A 23,068-nucleotide genomic window follows, 5' to 3' on the forward strand; every position below is an offset into this window, starting at 1 on the left:
ACTTTACATCAGTGAGTGTTACATCTGATCAACAAAATAGATGTCCCAAAGTGTTTTCTTTAGACTTTTCAGGAAAGCAATAATTCTCTTAGACTGTGATGTGCTTTGGGATGGGGTATTCTAGTAAAATTACCTGTGATTGTGAATTCCAGAGCAATAATTTTTAAAAAGCCATATTTTGTGAGGAGGCTTAGGAATAACTTTAGAATGGTGAATGGAGGACTTTTTATATAACAGTGGCAGACTATTTGTAGAATTATGGGACTGTGAGAGTATATTATGCTGTGATCAAATTTTAAGTGTTTTGTAACTGGTTATGTGATTTGACGTGCTTCATGTTTACAAAAATATGCCAAGCTGAGCAAGGTCAAGAGGACTATTAAAAAAAAATGTATATTTAATCTGTTTTAATGTTTGACTGCAATAAAACACAGAAGAATAACTTTGTCTTTCTAGTGTCATTATTTTTTCCAAAATGTGGTATATATTAAATATGAGAATAACTATTTGCCTCTGCCACTAATTAATATTGTTATTTTTCAAAGTAATAATTTTGAATGTATAAAATATATTTGAAAATATTATTTACAAAGAGCTAGAAATATAGCAAATGGAAGTAATTTTTAGTTCTGGGTGGCATTATGTGAAGGAAATGGGCATTACTCTGCAACCTGTGTCTTCCATAACTATATTATGCTGCTTCTTTTGGAGTATTTGGTATTCTGCAACCAATTTGGCCTGAATTTTGCCCATGATATGTAATTTTGATTTGTAATTTAAAATGGATGAGATATCACTCTTTTAACAAAGGTGAATTTGTGAAGAAAGTACAATATCTACCTTTTGTAGAGAAATATTCTAGGTTATGGTCCATAGTTTAAATAAGAAGTTTAGTAAGGGTATTTTGTCTGTGCGGTTCTCTGTTTGAAAAAAAAATCTTCTTTGACCTTTTCAGTTTCAAACACCTCCATATTTTTATGATGAAATACTGATGAATAAATAAACAGTTTAAAAAAAATTCAAAAGATTACATATTTCTTTCTGGTTTTACATTGCTACATTGTTTCTTCCTATATCTTAGTGAATCTATGAAATCTTGTAATCAGTTGCATTTCTGGAAACCACAGGAAGAAATACCAATAAAGCAAAAAGAGTCGAATACTAAAGGTTTCTTTCAGTATTGAAAATTTAGTACCATTTTAAGTTACTTTTTCACATGCTCAGTAATTGAAAAGATATCATAATCATGAACTGTTCTTTCTAAGAAGTAAAGAAAATGGATAAGGTTTGGTATTGAAAAGACACTGAAAATTGTCACGTTTTTACTGAACATTATTTTGTAATTTTACATGTTTCAAAAATTACATAAATAACAAATTGTATTGTAAATTTATATTATTGATTGGGACTGATGTAAAATCTACAAGGTATGAATGACATTTTAGTCGTGACTCAGGTCATTGTCACAAGAACTCACAAATATTTAGACAGATTGTAATATGAAAGATAAGTATTATTTCTAGTAGAAACCTTCTTGAGAATACCTGGTGCGTGTTATGCAGCAATATCAGTCCTAGCCTGTGGAGACTGGTTAAAACAGTTTTGTCTGTGATTTTCATCTATATTTGTTTTGCTGGAAACAGAGAAATTGAGTAAAGGAGGCGAGTAATTTGAAGAGCTAAGAAAATGTTTCCGTTTGAGCTATGATTGGTTTAAGGTGATGATAAAATAGTCTCAAGATTTACTATCATATCCCTGTCTTTGAGACAGCATGCTTTTAAATCTTTTCACAAATAGCATAATTACAACTATTTGCACCAAAAAAAGGTGGGGGATCAGTGTGGAGGGAATGAAGTGATATGTGCTGAATATGATGCTGAAGCAAATTCTGAGTTGATTATGGTGAGAGCTGAGAGGAACAAGGTCTTTGGAGCTACCAAGCTCAAGTTGTGATGAATTTCAAAAGTGGCAGCTTAGAAGGAGAAGCTGGAGTATCTAAAGATCATTAGAGGGGCTTTGGTGAAATCACTGGCAGCTAATTTAGCAGAATACAGGTTGAAAAATGTCTGAGAGAGAACTTGGAGAGTTGATCCTAGTACACAAACAGCTATAGGGAACTGTAGGTTGTATGTTGCATGAGCCATAAAGGAGTGTGAAGCCTGGACAAGAAGAGGGAGACAGGAGCAAGCTTTGGAATCATGAACTTGTACCTTGTTCTTCCTGTGATGGAAAAGAAGTTGTGGAAATAACATGAGTGTCCAAGATGGGTGGAATAGGGTCACTGAGTGACCTGAGGGGATTAGAGATAAGAGGTCAGGTAGATCAGTGTTGCTGGTAAAAGAAAAGATACAGGGAAAATGGGTGGCTTGGTAGCGTGCTGTACCATGGTTTACTATTCTGTAATGAACTCTTCATGTGCTTTGAGCTGGTAAAAATATAAGTAATATGAGTATATAACTATTCTGTGTCTCATCTGGAGCTGCATTGTTGCTTTTTTTTTAAAATACAGTATTTCTGGTGACATACAGATGGACATAACCATTTTGTTTAGTGTGCGGTAGGCGCAAAAAAAATAAAAGGCCAGTATTCTAGCACATACTGAACAATGCTTTCATTAATATACTGTTATGGTAATAATACTCCTTCTCCAAGTTATGCAGTAGTACATAACTGATTCTCTATAGATCTTTTTTGTAATTTCTTTCAGTTTAATTGACAGTCTGGATTTTATGATGTAAATGGAGAGGTGAAGTACTTTAAATGTGACCATATTTATTTAATTTACCATATCAGTAATAGAGTTAATACTCATTCTGTCTTGTGTTGAATAGAAAAAATTGAGTTGTACTGCCTGCACTTTCAGTAGAATAATAGCAGTAGTCAGCTTGTAGTAAAGGGTGAAATTAGAATGTGAAATAGTTTGACTTGATGTGTGTGCATAACCCAGTTTCTCCATGAAAAAAATAAATGTTTTTCAGTATTGTTGCATGGTTTATTTTATTGATAATATAACGCTTTAGAGCAGTCAGTTTAAAAAATGGTGAACACTGAGTATTCTGACAAGATGTCTCTGACTTAGAAATTAAATAAAATCTTATATATATATATATTAAAAAGAATACATCAAAGTTAAAGAGCTTATGTTAGAGAGAAAAATAACTGTCACTAAGAAGCCAACTGACCTCTTAAGTATTCTTTATTAATTTTATTGGGAGGAAATATTGGAAACTTATTGGGATGAAACTGGAAACAGAGATGATTTAAAATTGAGAGGCAAGATGCTTTAAATATTATAGAGTAGGGCAGGATCAAAAAGTGTTTAGACAGGAGAAAAGGGGGAGAAGACAAGCCTATTTGTGTATTTACCACCTTCATGATATACATTATTTTGGTACAGTGTGTCATCTGAATTTTGCTACAGGCTCTTTTGTGCTCCTTTAACATTTACCTGTACATTTTAGATATTTACAAAACAGCTGAGTTAAATTATTTAAAAAGTTGAAGTAAGACAAAAGCTTCCAAGTGCTCAAGTCGCTTCTGAAAATGAGACAAATCTCAACTGATTTTCAGTTTTTTTACACTTTAATCAACCACGTATGTTAAGCTAGTGTTCCCAAGAGTTTTAAATTAGTGAACATTTGTTTTTCTTGCAAAATAGCTTGCATCATAAGTAGATCGCTAAAACCTACCAAATATCTAAAGGGGAAAGCTTATTACATGTTTTGTGAACCAATTATGTAATATTAGAAGCAACTACAGAGAGAACCTTTTATGTAACTACAGTTCAGACACCAATCTACAGTTCCTTTTAAAAAATGAAACAAAAAAGTCCTGTTGGCCCAATTACGTTTTGAGTATAAGCTCTAATTTTATTGTATCTCTTTCTAATCATATATTTTGAACAAGTTTCTTTCATTGAAATTATATTTTTAATATTTTAGGGAAAGGTGAAAAAGAAATTGAAGAAGACAAAGCAGAAAAAGGTAAGTCTGAAAGTAATATTCTGTTCTTCTGAAATTCAAAAGTCTGCTTTCTGGGAGGACTGATTTAAATTGGATTAATTAGTATTGAATTTTAGCTCCTGCACATCCTATATAGATAAACCACAATTGAATAAGCATCTAGAGTGCATCTGCTTTTGTAAGTAAACACACAGGCGTTCCCAAAGTTGATAACTATATTCCCCTCTTTTGTGGTCACAGATTGCTGTTAAAAACTTCTGCTGTCTCAGGAGCAGAATGCTCGGTGTTGTACTCTGAGTGCAGGACTCTGGAGGTCATGGCTTCACCCAACTCCTCCAGTGTCTGTGGTCAAGAAGCACCCTGGCCTGCCCAGCCCCAAAAGCTGGGTTCAGCACTGCCCCAATAGGGGTCTGGGCATGGCCTGCTGCGGTGAGCTTGGGGAGGAGGTGTCACTAAAATCAGTCTTTGTCAGCTACAGTGTTTACCCAGTAAGGATTTCTGTCTGGCTTAGTTTGGGTAGAATCATAGCGTAGTTTGGGTCAAAAAGGGCCTTCAAAGGTCATCTAGACCAACCCCTCTGCAATGAGCAGGGACATCTTCAACTAGATCAGGTTGCTCAGAGCCCCGTCCAGCCTGGCCTTGAATGTCTCCAGGGATGGGGCATCTACCACCTCTCTGGGTAACCTGGGCCAGTGTTTCACCACCCTCATTGTAAAAAATTTCTTCTCATTTGTAGCCTGAATCTCCCCTATTTTAGTTTAAAACCATTAGCCTTTGTCCTATCACAAAAGGCCCTGCTAAAAAGTCTGTCCCCATCTTTCTCATAGGCTCCTTTTAAGTACAAAAAGGCTACAATAAGGTCTCCACAGAGCTAACACTGGTGCTGGCCCCGTGCATTCCCTGTCACTGGATGAAGGTTGCCCAGCCGCCTTCACTGGGATCCCGGTTTGTACCTGCCCCAGACACATCACTCCAGTGGTCAGTACACAAAACCCTCCATACCTGGGCCTGCATTGTTCTCACTTGGGTATGACCTGCAGAATAGCGCCTGCCCGAGGTAGCTCCATCACAACTTCCAGATGGAGGAAAAGGGTTTCAGTGACTCTGCTGGCGACTTCTGCTCCTTTTTCGTTCTTTGTTCCCATTTCTCTGTGTGGCTATTATTTTCTAATTGAGTACTTAGCAATGCTAATTTAATGATCATTTGATAAGGTTTATTTTTTTTTATATTTGTATTTTAACTATAAGTTTCTACGACAGGCAAACTTTTAAAATATTTTATTTGAGTATTCAATATATCAAATGTAAGCATTACATTTAAAAAAGTAAATATATCGTTGGCCAGTTTCCTTGGAAAGCAAGGCAATTATATCCATATTGCTATTTATAAAAAGGATAGATTTGGCAGGAAATACCTTACTGTACTGGGCTTACATACTTAACAGTAGAAAAAATCTACCATTGAGTGACCTGTTTGAACATCCAGTATGGATAAAAAACATTCATAGGTAAAAAATACTAGCTTGTTTAAGAAAACAAAAATTTACTATTGTGCAACTTTATTTACCAGAACTGTTAAGACAAGTTTAGGACTTGAAAATGGTGGAGCCAATTTCCTTCTGCACCCAAAGTGCTGTGCGTTTTTTATTCCTTTTTAATCACTGAGCAGTTAAACAAATGCTTCTGCTGCGTCCTGCTAGTGCAGATTACAGGACTTCTATAAATTGGAAAAAAGGGTGAGATTTGTCTTTCAGGTTAAATTGATAAAATATTGCATCCTATATGGAAAAAAACCCTGCATTTTTTATGAAACTTGTTTATAGCTAAACTGCTTGTGTGGTTTTCATACAAGTTGCATTTTGTTGAACTGTTTGTTTTCATCATTGGAACTGTTCAAGTTTTCACTTTCAATAAAAGTGTCCAGCTATAGATATTGAAGGCATAGAAAGTGACTTATAGTACTATTGAATTGGTTTATTTTAAATTACCCTGATAAGATGCAGCAATAAATTGATGTGTGATGTATTTTTAAAAATACTGTACTAGAACTGTCTGGTATATGTAGAAAACTCAGAAATCTAAGGAGCTGGGAGTTTGAATAGCCGTGTTTGCCTTGGATTTAGGGATTGCTTATGATTCTGACAGTGCACAGAGATGTATGTGCAAGTCTCTGTTTTTCAGACATTTGGACCTAAAAGCTCCAAAAAGCCTCTGTGCGGAAACTGTTTACAGTTTCGAGTAGATCTTACAACATTAACATTTTTCGCTGCTGCAGTCTTCATAGTACTTTGTTAGGAAAATGTCTCAAATTCTGTAGATTTCAGTTTTTAGTAATATTTAGTTAAGTTTATTAAAAGTTTCACCAAAACCTCTTCTGTATTAACAGAAACTACTCTGGAAACTCTCTAAAGAAACAAAAACTAAATTAATCTAGTTGGGAATGTACTGTTACTTCAAGTTTTCTTTCTTATATTTAATTGAGAAGGATTTTTTTGTCTTCTGTGTAAGAATGTGATCAGACTTTATACTTAAGTAATTTAAATAGGATGGATGTTTCAGGTAACATCTGAGAAATAATTCTTCAAAGTTTTTCACAATTAGTACAATCCAGGTCATACACACCACATCCATAGGATGTCTTTCTGTATGAGGTGGTTTTACTTGTTTTTGATCACATAGGCTAACAAAATTTAAATTTAAGTAAGGAGCTTCATTTTTCTACTTTAGCTTATATTAGCACATATTGAATATTCATTTATATTGGTGAAGAATGGATATAAAAACTGGAACAATTAATTTGCTGTAATGAACATTTTGCTTACACACAGTGAACATCAGCATGGGTAATTACGATAATATTTTTTACTTTTCAAAACTAGTAAAACATGAAAGTGAAAATGAATGCCATTTGGTTGGAGCACTCAGTTCTGTTGCATCAGGGCCAGAGGTATTCGTAAGCCAGGCTTAGGACAATGTCATTCCACTAGTGGCCCTGCAAGTGTCACTCTGATACCAGGGTCAACATTTGCCTCAGTTTACTCTTGGTATTTACTGGTGAGCAAGATATGTAGGATTCCACTGTGGTACTAGAAGAGATCTAACCTGTATAACCTATGGAAGCTAAATGTAGTTTTTTGCTGTATATGAGGTGTCAGCTAAATTCCATTGAGAACCTTGACCAGAGTTCCACTGTAGAAAGAGCTTCCATGCTTAGCTCACCTCAAGTTCCACCCTTGCAAGCTCAACTTTTAATGATATAAATACTACTTATTGATTTACTTCTATATTTAATTGTAGCCTGCATCAAATATGAGCTGTGGGCAGAATGATGAATGTCGTACTTCATAGAAGTGTAGTTCTCGAAGTCTAAAACTGCTGCATAACACCATGCAGAGTGAAATGTGTCGGGCGTTAGAATATCAGTGTGTATTTTTGTACAGAAACTCAATGAAGACATTTATTTTTGGTCTTGTCAAAGGGTTGCTTGGTTCTTGCCTTTGAATGAAGCCAAAAGTGTTCATGATGAGAGGAAGAGGTAAATGATGGAAATAACATGACAAAAATAAAATTATCATTGTGCAATTATTTCTTATGATCAGCATCTAACCAGCCAATAGTAATTTCAGACAGAAAACCCTGTAGAATACTTTTTTACTGCAAGGGAAATTGTTCAGGAATTACTGCAGCTAAAGATTTATTACAGTCATTAGATTCCACAGCTTTATTAGTCCCTAAAATGCCTCAGTTTTTTATTATCTGATTGCTTCCTCAGATAAGTTGATTATAGAGGTTTTGTCAGTTCTACCAGTACAGTTTGGAAAGATCTTTTAATTATTTTAGTGCTACTGGCTTTAAATTGTCTAGATGCAGGTACTTGTTTTTAAACCTTCTAAGTTATCATTTATAGAAGCCCATAAAACAAGTGGATCACTTAACGCTATCTGTATCTCACCTAATGAGCTTCCCAAGCAACAGGACGATGACAGGAGGTTTTAATCATCATCAAATTCCCATTCAGGTGCCCACTGAGAGGCAGCACAATTTCAAAAACTAATTTGGGTAATGATATGGGGCTAGTATGAAGAGGAAGGAGAATTATTTGAGCAAATTTTGAATTCTGGGTAAAAGCAGTTGGTCTGCTAATGTGTAGGGATGTTTTTCAGACCATAACTGAAACTTGGGAAATGGAGCTGGGAAGGCTGCAGTGAGGGGAGGGGACAGGCTGGAATTAGTAAAACAGAAGGTCACAAAATTCATTGGAAAACTTCTACAGACCTTGATCATTGGTATCTACTTATTACTGTCTTTCAAGGCACCCATCCACAAGTTGCCAAAGACATTATTACTGAATTTGTATCACAGCAGGGCTTAGAAGGGTGTTTAGAAGACAAAGCCTATGGCTCCCTGGAAATTGCTTCCTTAGATCCTGACAGTTTAAGATGGAGAAGTGGGAGGAGGAGTAACTGTGAGACTGCATCACATGAGGAGGTTTTTATTTCCGATTTGATTTAGAGGTGGCACCACCCACTTGTCTATTTCTGTCAACAAGGGAGACAAATAAGGAGACGTCATTATATAGTTATAAGCTCTACAGTTATATAGTTATAGCTTTTATTTAAAACTTAAATAAAGTTTCTCTGCTAAGAGAAAGCACAACACACAGTCAGTGCAGCTGGATTGTTCCAGTGTAGTTTTCTGTTCAAAAACACGGGACTGTGTGTTCTCAAGGCAGCTGTGAAGACCATCGTTTATCTTGCATCCTTATGCCTTAGGAAGCAATTAACTAAAAGGCAGAGTCCTCACTGCTTTCTGTTTTGCATGCCAGTAGCAGTACATGCAAGATAGAGAATCACAGAATGATAGAATGTCCCGAGTTAGAAGGGACCCACAGGGATCATCAAGTCCAACTCCTGTCCCTGCATATGACAACCCCACAGTTCACACCATGTGTCTGAGGGGGTTGTCCAGTCTCTTCTTGAACACTGTCAGGCTTGGGGCTGTGACACCTCCCTGGGGAGCCTGTTCCAGTGTCCACCACCCTCTGGGTGAAGAACCTTTTCCTGGTGTCTGTGACTCTCATAGTCACAGAGGAGGCTACTGTTCCTCTCCGTTGACTATGAATCCTACAGCATTAGTTTCCAAACATTAAAGCAAGACACTTTAGCCTATGTGGAAGGCACCCTTCCTCCCAGGCCTCCCAGTCAGACCAAGCAGGAGGTCAGTCATCACTATTGGTGCACAGGAGAGGTCTGAGGTGCCAGCTCCAGTGCCGTGGGTAGACCTGCTCTCCCGCTCCAACATTGCTCCCAGGCTCTGGACGTAAGAGGGGGAGCAGAGGGCCTAGGAAAGGAAATAGTTAATACTGAGAGCAAAAGATGGGGGAAGAGGAGAAAAGAGTGGCAAGAACGGGTGAAAAACTTCCTGAGCCAGTCTCAGCTGAGGTTTCTTCCTGGCCACAGTTGCACATAAGCTGACAAGCTCACTGTTTGTGGTGTCCTTCTTCCTCACATCTATCACGTCAGAATGAAATCACAGAATTGTAGAATGGTCTACTCCCAACTTTTTACAGGGCACAGGATTGGGACACAATTTGTGTTATGTGTATGAAAGTGCCTCCTGTTTTTTGGAAACTAACACTAATTGTTCTGGGATTTTTAATAAGCATGGTATTATCTGCCACTTACTTTGCTCAAGAACAAAACTACATGTGTCCTCTGATCAGAGATCAGAGTATCTTAGCAAGGACAGAACAATTAATGCAGTGTGTTGTGCTGAAGGTACCTCATACTTTAAATGATCTTTTCAGAACACAACTAATAGAAACCTTTAGAGTGTAGACCAGGGGTGTCAAACTCATTTTCACTGGGGGCCACATCAGCCTCCCAGTTGCCTTCAAAAGAGCCAAATGTAATTTTAGGACTGGATAAATGAAGGAGTAGTTACATTTATCCATTCCCAAAATTTCATCTGGCCCTTTGAAGGCAACCGGGAGGCTGGTGTGGCCCCAGAGAAAATCAGTTTGACATACCCGCTGTAGACAATATCAGAGAACCACTTAAAAGTAATTTGCTATCTGTTAAAATGCCAAGTGTATGGTGTATCTTCAGGATTTAAAAAAACCCATATTAATCATGAAAGATTATGATAGTATTCAATATTTTTGTACACTTCTGGCTAAGGAAGTAGTAACTGTTTTGAGGTATCAGGCTGATGTCTAATCAGTCAGGTCAGCAGTGTTCGCTCTTGTGGGAGAATGAGGTTTTCCTTAGCATGGCTGATTGTTTTGTATTTCAGATTAAAATGTAAAATGGAGAGCTGACTTTTTTGTTCATTTTTCTTCTTCTGTGGAGGCTAGAGAAGATTCATTTACTTCATTACAGAAGTATTATTACCAATCATTTCTGAGATATTTCCACCAATTTGTTCTCTGTTGCTTTGGACTTGTGGTCAGATGTAATGGGGTTTTTTTGCCATACATTAGTCAGAACTTTTTTTTAATATGTTTTTTTTAATTGTTATTTCATGTAATCGGTTTGGATGCACTTACCACATTAACATAATTGGCTTACTTGGCCTTTTACACCAATTTCAAGCCTCGTGTTCTGCTCAGTTACAGAGGACCATACAGGTGTTTCATCATTTGAGGACATTAGTCTAGAAATTCTAGAAAAGTTTAATTCCTCGATTATTATTTCTTTAGGCAGCTTTTTGCCTTACAAGTGGTAAAGTATCAAGAAATTATACTTGTATTATAATTCTGTGAATAAAATCAACACAGAAGTTGCAAAATTATTTGCATGATGCTGTTTGTCTGGACAGTTACTTAGAAAAAGATAGATCTGCTTCAGATGAAGATTTTCAGAAGTAATTTTTATTAGTTTTATCCGCCTTTTGTTTTTTACAGAAAAAGCTAAAAATAGTACCAGTAATTGAGATTACTTTTAAACACAAGGCACTGTTTTCTATCACTTACAGCTTTTCTAAAGTTGTACCGAGATCAAATTTTGCATTGGGAAAACTCATTTTATAAATGCCTTTCTGTAAACTGACTTCGAAAGGCTTCAAGGAAGATATTCAGTAGCCTTGCAAGATGTACTTTGCACTGATTTCTTCAATTCTTCCCAGTGTTTAAACGAAACAAAAAAAAAAAAAAAAAAAAAAGCTTTTATTGCAAACTTAGTTTGGCTTTTTGTCTGCAAGAGCATGTAGTATTAATGGCTACAAAACATTAGTTCACCCATTAGTTCACCATGATGCACATGGTGGCTAATAATCAGTGAAGAAACATTTGGCCACTAAATTTCATTATCCATTCCCTGCCGAGTCCCTTTTTGCTGCTGTTATCTCCACTTGTCTCAAATCAGGTGGCATATTCTGCACTAGACGTTTACACCTGAGCAGGACTTCCTCTGATGCTATTCCTTCACAGCTCTGAAACTTTCTGTGAGATCAGGTCCTGAAAGGAAGGAATGGACTGTTCTGATGGTTCGAACGGCCTGCAGGAGTAAGAGTTAAACATCTAAGAGTAACGTAAACAAGTGAGGAGAACAGCCTGGATGGGACTCGGTTCCAGATAGGACATGTGTATGTGGCTGCATGTGCTGGTGTGGTGTCCAAACTGCATTATATACAGTGGTCAGGTATGCAGTCAGTGAAGCCTTCAGCTGACCACCTAGGAGGTGTTCACTTCATGCTGAACTCGCTTTTTGACTGTAGGCTTCATTGACTGTAGTGATTAGATTTCTAAGAATTACGGCAGGGTTTAAGTGTCTGCATAGAAAAACCTAAATTTAGTTGCCTTAATTTTAAGTTGTCACTGCATGGGTGACGTTCTCAACTGATGACTAAATGAATGGACTTTTAGCTACAGAGCAAAAAGCTGTGCTGTCAGGTATTGCTGCTGAGTGAGGCAGTTATATTGCCTCTTGTTCAGGCTGTGATAATTTGCAGGTAATTAACACAGCACTGCACCACGTGTAGAAAGAGGTGAAGTATTTCACAGAAAGTGATACTTAATGCTCCATTAGCACCATTTGGTATGGGGCACACGTAATTCTGTGACAGCAAAGGGGGTTTGTTGCTTGCTTTCATCTTTCCTTGAGTCACTCTCCTGACTCCTTACAGCCCTAAATCATTTTCTGAAATAAGCAGCTGAGATGCAGAGTAGCAGTAGATGGTCAGTAACAGGGATGTGGGGCAAGGGAGTTTAGGGGAAAAGGTCCTTGAAGAAGGGCATGAGCACAAGTGTGTGAAAGAAGATGGATGCCTAAGAACCCAACAAAAAGAAGTAGCATGGAGTTTCTTATAAGACTTCTTCCTAGCTTGCTGCTTTGACAGTGGAGACTTTTCTTTGGGGGAGTCCTCAGAAATGCTGTGGCAGCAATTCTAGATAGAAATCCTATCCTTATATCTAATGCCATTACTGCAAATCTTCAGTATTATTCCTGCAAGACCATAGCATGATATATAAAAGAATTATTACCGTTTTAATGCTCAAACAGATGTGGACTACAAATCACCCTAGCAGTTGTGTGATCAGGTATTACTTCGGCTATGTGGTGAAATCTGTAAGTCATTGACAAAAAATTACATGTTTTTTTCCTGTGAAAACAGATAAATTAACTTCTTTGTAACATTGAATTTAATATATTGGGTCACATCTGCTAAAAGATTATTACACTAGAAAGATGCAATGGATGATTTATTAAAATACCCCTACAGGGATATAGCAGGCTACCTGGTTAATACAGAGGAATGCTCGATGGTTACACTGAAAGCTCCCTGGTGAATCCTTTAACATAGGAGTAGAATGGGAGCTGAAAATGATTGCTCGTTATGTAATGTTTGCTGCATTATATTGGTGCCTAGCAGCTGAATAATATTTATGTTAACAGCTCCTTTCCAGCTTTTCTTATTGATCTCCTGCTGGTCTAAGAGCTGATATATAATTGTACTGAAAATGAGAAGATAATATTTATTTTGTAACGGAGGGTGCCAAAAAGGTTCTTCCAACACATCACCGGAGTCAGATATGAGAGGAAAGGTGTCACCTCTTTGTGCCACAGACTTGTAAGATTTTCATTCAGTTTTTCTTCTGAACTGTTTCTGTCTCATCTCCTCATAATGTCAAAGGAATTAGGGAAACAGTGTCCCACAGGCAGTAAGAGTTCCCTGATGGGTGGGGAAGCTTCTTTCCTTTGCCTTACTGAGTCTGAGAAGGACAAACAACTGTATGTCTTTCCATGAACACTGAAAGTTAGAAAGCTGACAAATACCTGTCCTCTCTTACTGAATATACGGTTTCTTTGTAACTGGCCAGGCTTAAATAAAGATTTTCATTCATGCTGTAAGAACTGAGAATTGACATTTTAGTCGTGATTTACATAGTTTCTTTTATGTATAGCCTCCTACTTAGAGGAGAGAAAGAAACCAAGTGTGTGGTGATGATGTCCACCTGGAAGCTCCCCAGATCATGTACGCAGCACAACTGATATGCCTCAGTTTTTCTGTTAACAAGAAATGACAGTTTCAAGTAGCAGCTGTGAGCTCAACCAACCTAAAAAGTCCTCAGGGACACTTGATTTTATTGGTTCCTTGGGCTGATTAACTTCCGGGTTCATCCATACCTAATGTGGAGCAAGCCAGGCCTTAGAAATAGCAATGGTTTCTTGAAAAACTGAGCTGGTGTAGTTTTAGAAAAGGAAAAAAAAAAAAAATAACCCACAAAACCCACCAAACCTTTTGCATGTTATGGATTGTTCTTTTCAGGCCCAGTGATGCTGTGTCAGAAACTTCTGACCATACTGGTCAGTCACTGCGGACTTACGGTCTGGGGTGAAGGAACTGTTGCTCTCATGATGAGAGCTGGTTCTGTGAGTTTTGCTGGATTCAAGGGGTATGAACACTTGGAACAGAGCCAGTGCTGTGCTCCTTAATCATTATCATCATTAACTGCATGAAAATGCCATAAATATATCGGTTTCCTATGAAATGGATAATATTAAAGTGAGAAATAGCAAGACTGGAATTGCCCACATATTGAAATGCATTTCTACTATATTAGCTATGGGGAATGAAGAAAAGACATGAAAATCATCTATATTATTACATTAAAAAATAAATAAATCAGTTCAGTTCCACGATAACTACATTCCTTAAGTGCATTGTTGTGTGCTTGAGTATAAATGCTTGGTTTCTAGTCATGGGGTACAATGAAAACCTGAAGTGTTTAGAGAAACAAAACCAGTATTTAAAGAGTGCTATTTAGAATCATAGAATCATTTTGCTTGGAAGAGACCTTTAAGATCAAATGCAACCATAACCTGAATCTAGCACTAAACCATGTCCCTAAGAGCCTCATCTACATGTCTTTTAAACACCCCAGGGACGGTGACTCCACCACTTCCCTGGGCAGCCTGTTCCAGTGCCTGACAACCCTTTCCATGAAGAATTTTTTCCTAATATCCAATCTAAACCTCTCCTGGCACAACTTGAGGCCATTTCCCCTTGTCCTATCACTTGTTACTTGGGAGAAGAGACCAATACCCTCCATGCTACAGCCTCCTTTCAGGTAGCTGTAGACAGAAATAAGGTCTCCCCTCAGCCTCCTTTTCTCCAGGCTGAACAGCCCCAGTTCCCTCAGCTGCTCCTCATCAGACTTGTGCTCCAGACCCCTCACCAGCCTCATTGCCCTTCTCTGAACTCTCTCCAGTGCCTTGAAGTCTTTCCTGTAGTGAGCGGTGGTATATCCTGAAAAAGGAGTAAGCTCCTGTATGTCAGACAGTTTTTTTCCTTGTTAACTTCTTGGTAGCTAATGCCTTAGAAAATTATAGTCACTTCTATGAAGGATCAACAGAGATATATAATAATCCTAATACATTGCTTCTTTAGCACCTTTCCTTTATAGATCTTAATACATTTGTATATTTAAAGATTCATACAGCATTTGTGAATAAGTAAATGGAATTTAGTAGGATAGCTTCAATCCTCCTTAAATTCTATTTTCCCTCTGCCCCTGAAAAGCAATAGTATCTTTTTAACTGTTCATGCCAATCCTGCAGGATAGTTTATAAAGGTAATGTAAGAAAAACTGTCTTCATGCAGAGCTGTCCGAGTCTAGTGTTGAACATGACGGTAAGTCTTACATAGAAAGAAGCAATGCTAGTCAAGGGTTTTTTAAATCTCATGCAGCAGCAATTCAGATTTATGAGATCCTCTAATGCTTGGATGTGGTTAGTATTGGGTTAGCATTAACCCAGTCATTGGTCTTTCTCTGAGGTTTAACGTAGACAAAGTGATTTGTCTGCTTAAAGCTCTGTGTAGGATCAGAGTCTCAGAGAGAAAGTGTCATTTAATGAGTCATGAGCTCAGCTTCCAGCAGCATGTGGTGGCTCTTGTCATTCCTGAACAGGGCACCCGAGAACTTGAGAGCAGAATAAAGCATGGCTGGTCACAATACCTTGTAATCCAAAATGCTCGATACAGCATTGCAGCAGGATTGTGATGTGAAGCTGTATGGTGTTTAGATTCAGCTTTACACGTAGCAGTTACAGTATTCCCTGTTTAAACTTCCATAAAGATAAAAATAATTTTACTGCTTTTCGTAGTATTAATGACTTACTGTCCACAGGGGAGAAAAAATGGTAATGCATAATTTAAGCAAAAATATGTGCTACTAATTACAGAGATACATAGCTAGTAGTTACTTGTGTAAGCCAATATATATCTCCCTTACTTGTGTCAGAAAAAGTGGGTTTTTTTTTCCTCATGAAATACAAAAGCAAAGTTTAACTAGAGCAAATGTGGAGAAAAGCAGTTAGGTGCTGTCATATTCTTCAGTAGTACATTTGCATTTTTTTAACGTCTAGTATACTTAATGCGACCAAATAGACGTTGTTTAAGAGTGAACTGCTATGAAGTAGATAGCTGTTTAAATTGACACAATTTACTTCAATTTGCTTCACATGCAATTTACTTTACACAATTTACTTCAAGACTGGTTTGCTACGTACTGCTGCGGCTCTGCTACATGTGATAGCTTGTGAAGCTGTGGAAACTTGATCACCTAAAGAAGGTCTTGATCAGACATTTCCATGTCTGCAGGAAGCTGGACTACAAGGCCTTTTGAGTCCCTCTTACCCTGAGTAACTGATTTTTATCAAGTTTTTTAATTGCTTTTGACAAAGAAGTATACGTATATAGGCACAACTTAAGAAATTACTAACATGTCCTGGTAATTATATTTTTTGTAGTACCATGTAAATGTGGAAAAATAACAGTTCCCTTTGTTCTGCCTTGGCAGTTGAACCATTTGGAAAAAAATTCTTTGACTATACGAGATGAAAAATGCTTTATCAAAAAACTGGTTGCAAAGTTTGAATGACTGAAGATTGCTTTTTCATACAGGAGCTTGTGATTGCAATAAGTTAGAAATTGATTTCTTTTCAGAATATTTTGAAACTACCTTATTTGAAAATCATTCACTTTACCAGCACAGCACCAGTCACTAGTTAAAGGTCAGCCCAAACAATTGCTGTGAAATACGAAAGAAGTAATGAACTGTGTGTTTTTTATATCTTCTAGCTAAAAAGAAGAAGAAGCCAAAGCTCTTAAACAAGTTTGATAAGACCATTAAAGCTGAACTAGATGCTGCAGAAAAGCTACGTAAAAAAGTATGTTTCACATGTTTCACTCAGGACTGTAGGCAGTGGATAAAAATGAATTAAGAAAAATAATTTAGAAAAAGGGAGAATTACTTGTAGATTACTTCCTGTGAAATTAGCTTTTTTAAATGATGTATTCAGTGCATGTTTGCCCTTCAAGTTTCATTTCTGCTGGATAGTTTATCTTAAATTTTTTGAAGTCATAAGTGTAAGTCTGTTCCTTTGTGTTTGCTCACCTTTAACCTTGAAAAGATTTAGCCTGAAAAGATTTATCATCAAAACACTGCTTAAATTAATCATGTGGAACAGGGTTAGCTCTGTCCTATCACTGTTGTCCATTTGACTACTGAAGTCAACTGTTATCAGAGAACTTTAATAATATAAGCATGTTAATACGGATCTCTCAGTAAGTGTTGACATGCTTTGTGAGCATTAGGTGCAAATCTTTGCAGCAGGCGTTGTTTCCGTTGGGATTCTACATGTGTCCCATGAGTGTCTGTGCTCCTCTTCAGCTGCCTAGAGCATCAAACAGATGTTTCTGCTTCTCACCAATGGCAGCAAGACCTTAACGTCTATCAGTTGATCTTCGTAGTTCTGAATTTTAAAACTTGACTGTAAAAAACAGCCACCCCAGCAATAAACAAATCCTCTTCTGATGACTTCCAATTTTATTCTTTTATTAGAGTGTTTCAGAAAACAAGACCTCTGCAGAGATGTCCCTTTTCCAGATGTGAGATTAAATAGTGAAGCAAGACTATGTGACAGTTACACATGAGAGACCTTAAGTCTTTTGGTTGTAAATCTTGTAAAAACTTGGCTATGCCTCACAGGCAGTCATAGTATATGGAGAACAACTGCAGGTCTTTGTTTTACTCTGGATTTGAGATGATCAAGTAATGAGAGATACTATTTTCAGTACAGTAAAATAAAGGCCATTTTAGTCATTGCATGTGTAGGAGTATTCTTGATTTTCAGAAGACTGACTGTGCAGATTTAGCTTTACATAGCCATCCATACAGCCCTGGAGTTCCTGTAGGTCCATGACAGGGCTGAAGGGCTACTACAAAGAGAGCACTAACTTCAGGCTGCCTCTGCTGCTGATCTTCACCAGGAGCCTTGTTTACGTGTTAGAATACAAAAATAAAAAGCATTTTCATGCTTCATGTTACTTAAACTATTGGTTGATCAGAGAAAGTTGTGACAGAAGCTTTTGATGAGCCCACAGGGTCAGCTGGCTGACTCTTTTTTCCTACCTGTGTCTCTTATTGAGTTGCAGACAATCATGCTTGTCTTGTAGGAAGCAGGATAAGTTCAGTAACAACTCAGGCAGATGTAATATTTGAAGATAGCAAGACAATTGTGTATAGCAGACCACTTATATTTATAAATCTGTAAGAGATGGAAGTGGCAGCAAGATCTGATGCCAGATTTTGCCAAGCAGTGCTTACTTCCTAACTAATGATGCAGCTGGTTCTTCTCAACCTCTGTCCTTATTGCTAATAAGCATCAGTCATGAAAATACCATAGTTACATTTGGGGTTTGTATGCATCAGAAAAGAGACACAGAGCACATGTGAGGTGTCCTGAGGGACATGGTTTCACAAAACATTAGAAGAAACAGCCATATGCTATGGATGAGACTGCAGTATTTCCCCTAGAAGAACTGTAGTTAAGATACTGTTTGTCATGTGAAGTACACAGAAAGGAAATTTCCACATAAGTCTAGAGCTTCCTTTCTGTTCTCTGTTATATTTGGTTTGGATTTTGCTATTAGCAATAGAATCTTTACATTTCTATGTAGACAGGTTATTGCTATTCCAGCATTTTTGCCAGTCCACAAGGAGAAAGTGAGTAAAATGAAACCAAAGCTCTTAATTTTAACCAAGGAAGATGGATAATATTGTTTCATAAAAATGACAGCAAATTTTTCTTACACAAGCATGCAATCCTAACAAAAATATGAGTGAAAACTTTTAATTCAGTCTGTGTTTGTTTTGTTTTGGTTTGTTTTTTTTTCATTGGGGAACCTAATGTGTTATTAGGTCAGCATTTTTATTAGATAGAATTGCTGATAAATATCTCTACTTTCCAGGGAAAAGTTGAAGAAGCTCTAAGCGCCTTTGAAGCATTAGTGAATCAATATCCACAGAGTCCTCGAGCAAGATATGGGAAAGCACAGGTACTAAAAAAAAAAGCTATAAATGTTAAAAAAGAGAAAATAAACCTTTTTTTAACAAAACAGTTCTAAACCCCAGTCAGGCTTCATTTGTAATTTTATGGATGTTTCCTAAGGAAAAAAAGAATTATGTGATCTGTCATATTGTATCTGTTTTAGTCCTCTATCCTTCTCCAGTTACTTTGGGAGCTTTTGTCTAGCGGGGAGTATTGTAAATAACACAAAAATAAGATACATCCTGTAGATCTCGTGAAAACTGTCTGATGAATGGTAAGAGATAAATCCCAACTAATGTCTCAATGCAGGAACAACGGGCAGAACTTAGCTGTTAAATTCTACTTGCTGCAGCTGGCGAATCAACACATCAGTCAGCTCTGGGCTAAATGCTGCTTTTTGCTTAGTGGGAATAGGGAAGGGGATTTGGATTTTTTATAGAGAGAGTGTTAAAGGATAAAGAACACAAATTCTTAGGCAAGGAGGCTTAATTAGCTTTTTCTTGTGGAGTGAGTTCTGTTTCAGATGTTTCCCTCACAAAAAAAAGGGGGGCATCAGAGCATCAGAAAATAAGCTCTGCATTCCTAATACTTTTGAGCCGTGTGGGGAGAAGAGAATAATCCTTGTGTTTTCATAAATAGTAAAATAATCCCACTGCACTAGGTCTAATAAAAGTCTGCTTGAACTCGTGTTAATCAAGATGAGCAAAATGAAGTGCTCACCATAGAAGGGAATTGTGCTATTATACAATTAATGAGGCACTTGAATTGGAATCACAACCAGTTTTCACTTGGTTATTAGAAGTCATGCTAAAACCAAAGCCATGATGATCGGAACAACTATCACACAAACAACTGATACACGGCAGACTGAGTACTTCTGTGCTCTATGTGAGGGGATAGTCTGCTGAACGATTTGCCTTCTTACAGTACGAGACCACCTTGGTTCATATAGGTAATTTAACTCTGTTAAATTACACTTTTAATATTTACCTTTTTTTAAATGATTCTACAATCTAAGAAGATGTGCTTTCTGCCTCCTCATTAGCTCACTGCTTTTAGGGAGGAGGACAGATGATGAGGACCAGCTGTTAAGCTTATTATCATTCAGAATTCCCCCCTCAGTGATACAACTTAATTTGTCCCTTTACAACAATTTGTAGTCACCACCTACTACTTCAGTAGTGCTTAAAAGGTCATATAGACCAAGATCTGAAGTCATAATTAGCATATACTTTCTGGGAATGTATAAAAAGAACTACAAATTCATTGCATTTTCAGTAGCCTTTGGAAGCTAATACTAGTCTTTACTGAACACTCATTAGCGTGACTGATGACAATTTTATTGAATCCAGTACGTGTAAATGGAAGGCTTTTGGAGGTATGTGAAAGTCATAGCCTTCACTGAGAGATGAATTATTCTTAGGATTTACATTGTAACACAGTGTTACTTTTATATGGGTATTTATACCAACACAGTGCATTCAAATTTGTTCTTTCATCACTAACTGAAGATAAAACTGCAGAGAAGGGTAAAGGCCAGGAATTCACCAGAAGAGTGTGCTGCTCTATTTCTGTGAACCGTGAGCCAACACTACACGCTAATTTTGTAGATTCGGTTTCTAATAAGACATGAGGATGAATTTTTCTGGACCTTTTAATAGCATTAAAAGGCAACTGGTTTCCCCAAAGTTCTGCAAAAGATTTCATAGTTAAATTGTTCTTCAGAAATTTGAGCAACTCTTGGTTTGATTTCTGGAGCTACGCTTAGGCTAGATTAAAAATATTCTGTAGAAGTCATTAACATCTTTAAGGGTGAAAAGAACAGTATATTGGTCTTAAACCTCCTGTTATGATTTTGTAGCATCTATACTGGTGAATTTATGCAGATTTTATACTGACTATTTTTGCTTCTTCCTTATGTATCTTTTACTATTCTTTGCCCTGCAATTCCCTCAAAAAAAGAAAAAAAAGGAAAAGCAAATTTTGTAGTGAAAGTACATGAGAAAAATAAATTATCGCTTAAAACTGATTTCTGAAGTTAACTCTGAAAACCGTCTGATCAGCTGTTTGCCTGAGTAACACTATTGTTGTTTCTCGTACTCAATTCCCAAGTAGCTCAAGGAAAGAAGACAGAAGTACTAAAAGATTCCAAATACTTCCTACAGCATGTACAGTTGAAGCTGTTTCATTAATGTGTATGACTGATACAACAGTGAATTTAGATAGACCAATAAGAGCTTCTGCACCTGTGGTGCTTGTGATTCATCTACACCTTTCTCTGCTAATTGACTAAAGAAAGAGCATAAGCCAATACAAATAAAAGTATATGAAAAGAATGCATTAAACACATGAAAATGCATGTATTTCTAGAAACAATTCAGAGTAACTCTTTAAAAAATCAGCATTTGAGATATAGTCTTATTTTTTTCAGCTGTGGAAACAGATTATGAGAATTCCATACCAGAGATGAAATCAGTCATAGCTTCCATGAGCTTCACTGAAGCTGTAATTTCACAGTAGAGATCTCATATATCCTCTGCTCTGCTCCTGAACTTGTTGAACAAATTTAGGTTCTGAAAGAGTTGTAGGGTAGATACTCTATCAACATATGCAGGAATAAAGCCAATTCCTAATTTGTTTTCTAAGAAAGAATGTAAATAAAATTATGTCAGAATCAATGAACAAAATATTTGTTGATGTGTTTTGATCTGCCTATTGCTGGCAGTGTGAGACTTAGCATACAAATAATCCATAGGCAACAATTTACATTTCTTCTATATTATTAAAACTGATTGCTTCATTTGGTTTTGAAAGCAGAAAGTAATGATTTATACAAATACTAACCAAAAATTTGTTTTAGTGCATGTTTTAGCTGAAAATTTTCTGGTACTTACACTTTCAAACAGTTTGCAGAAACAAGAATTAGCAGTCATTCTAATCTGCCTTACCAAAAAGTACAACCAAAACAGTTTTCCATTGTTATGCCAAATTTGTATATTTTAAATTTCATTCTAAAATTATTCCCATAGTCTGACATTTGCATACTTTGCCTTTTAAGAAAACAAAGTTATTCTTAAGACTAATGGATTATCATGTGCTCTAATAATGAGTTTGTGATTCTTTCTAGTCGGAAGATGACTTAGCTGAGAAAATGAGAAGTAATGAGATGCTGCAAAAAGCTATCAACACCTATGATGAGGTGGTCAGTCTGCCTAATGTCCCTTCAGATCTGATAAAACTGAGCTTGAAACGAGAAGCAGACAGGCAGCAGTTTCTTGGTAAGATGTGAAGGGTGGCATAAGAATTATGGAAGTGTAAGTGAGACTTTCAAAAGATCACTAAGGACTTAAAAGTGCCAATTCCGTTGAATTTTCAGTAGGATTTGTGTTCCTAATCTCTTAAATGCTTATGAAAAATATTTAAAATGTTTTAAAATTTTTCTGGGGAAATAATATGTATAATTGCTTGTATGATAATAGTGCCTGTAGACAACAGTGCACTAGATGCTACGGCAAGCTTTGGGAGGTGGTGAAAAATTTTTATTGACACAGAAAGAAGAAAATGTTTGTCTTTTTCTACTGAAGATAAGGGAAATAGTGAGGAAATTAATGGCATATGCAAAGTAAACATTCCTAGAATAAACCTTCACTAAGCACAGAGAAGAACAGAACTGAACTCAGGGATAACATCTGAAAGTTTAGATCTCGATTCTGTGATGTGTGAGGCACAGACAACTTCGGTAGCAAAAAGAGTTCTGTTCTCATGGGTTGGATTATAATATCAACTTGTTTTGATCTTGCTGTTTCTCAGCTAGACCCCACCTAAGAAATCAAGAAACATATTTAATTTTAAGCATGTAAAGCATGATTAATTTCATAGTAGGACTATAATAGAACTATTGCTCATAGTGAATTTAATTACTTAATCAGTTAAGACTAAGTTTACTTTGATATCTACCTAGTTTTGTTGAGCTCTTGGACATCTGTGTATGAAAGAGCAACTAAAGCTTAAATACTGTTGTTACTGCTACACTATGAATGATTCTCCACTAGAGGCTACCATAACACTGCATGATGGGCATCCGCAGTGATTTCCTGAAATAGTCCTTCTATGGCCACACCCCCAGTAACAACCAAGCAGCTGAACACACTCCTGACTGCACAACTGTTTTCCAAGTTCTGCTTCTTGGTTGTTAGTGAAAGTGGAACACCTGGCTCTGATTTGTATTTTCTCAGGTGTTGTGTAAGCATTTTACTGATGTTACTCATACCT

At 36.8% G+C, this 23,068-nt stretch overlaps 1 protein-coding gene across 10 annotated transcripts in view; it reads left to right on the top strand.

Annotated features, from left to right (window-relative positions):
• Positions 1-23,068, top strand: part of ASPH (aspartate beta-hydroxylase) — a 110,477-nt gene that overhangs the window by 56,467 nt on the left and 30,942 nt on the right. For all 10 annotated transcript variants that reach the window (XM_082045643.1, XM_082045642.1, XM_082045640.1 and 7 more), the window contains 4 exons: positions 3,942-3,983; positions 16,545-16,633; positions 18,717-18,803; positions 21,924-22,074. In XM_082045643.1, the coding sequence (XP_081901769.1) occupies positions 3,942-3,983; positions 16,545-16,633; positions 18,717-18,803; positions 21,924-22,074 (369 nt within the window). The remainder of the gene's footprint in view (positions 1-3,941; positions 3,984-16,544; positions 16,634-18,716; positions 18,804-21,923; positions 22,075-23,068) is intronic.

This window comes from Streptopelia decaocto, assembly GCF_964273445.1.
Source record: "Streptopelia decaocto genome assembly, chromosome: 2".
In the NCBI taxonomy this organism is placed as follows: Eukaryota; Metazoa; Chordata; class Aves; order Columbiformes; family Columbidae; genus Streptopelia; species Streptopelia decaocto.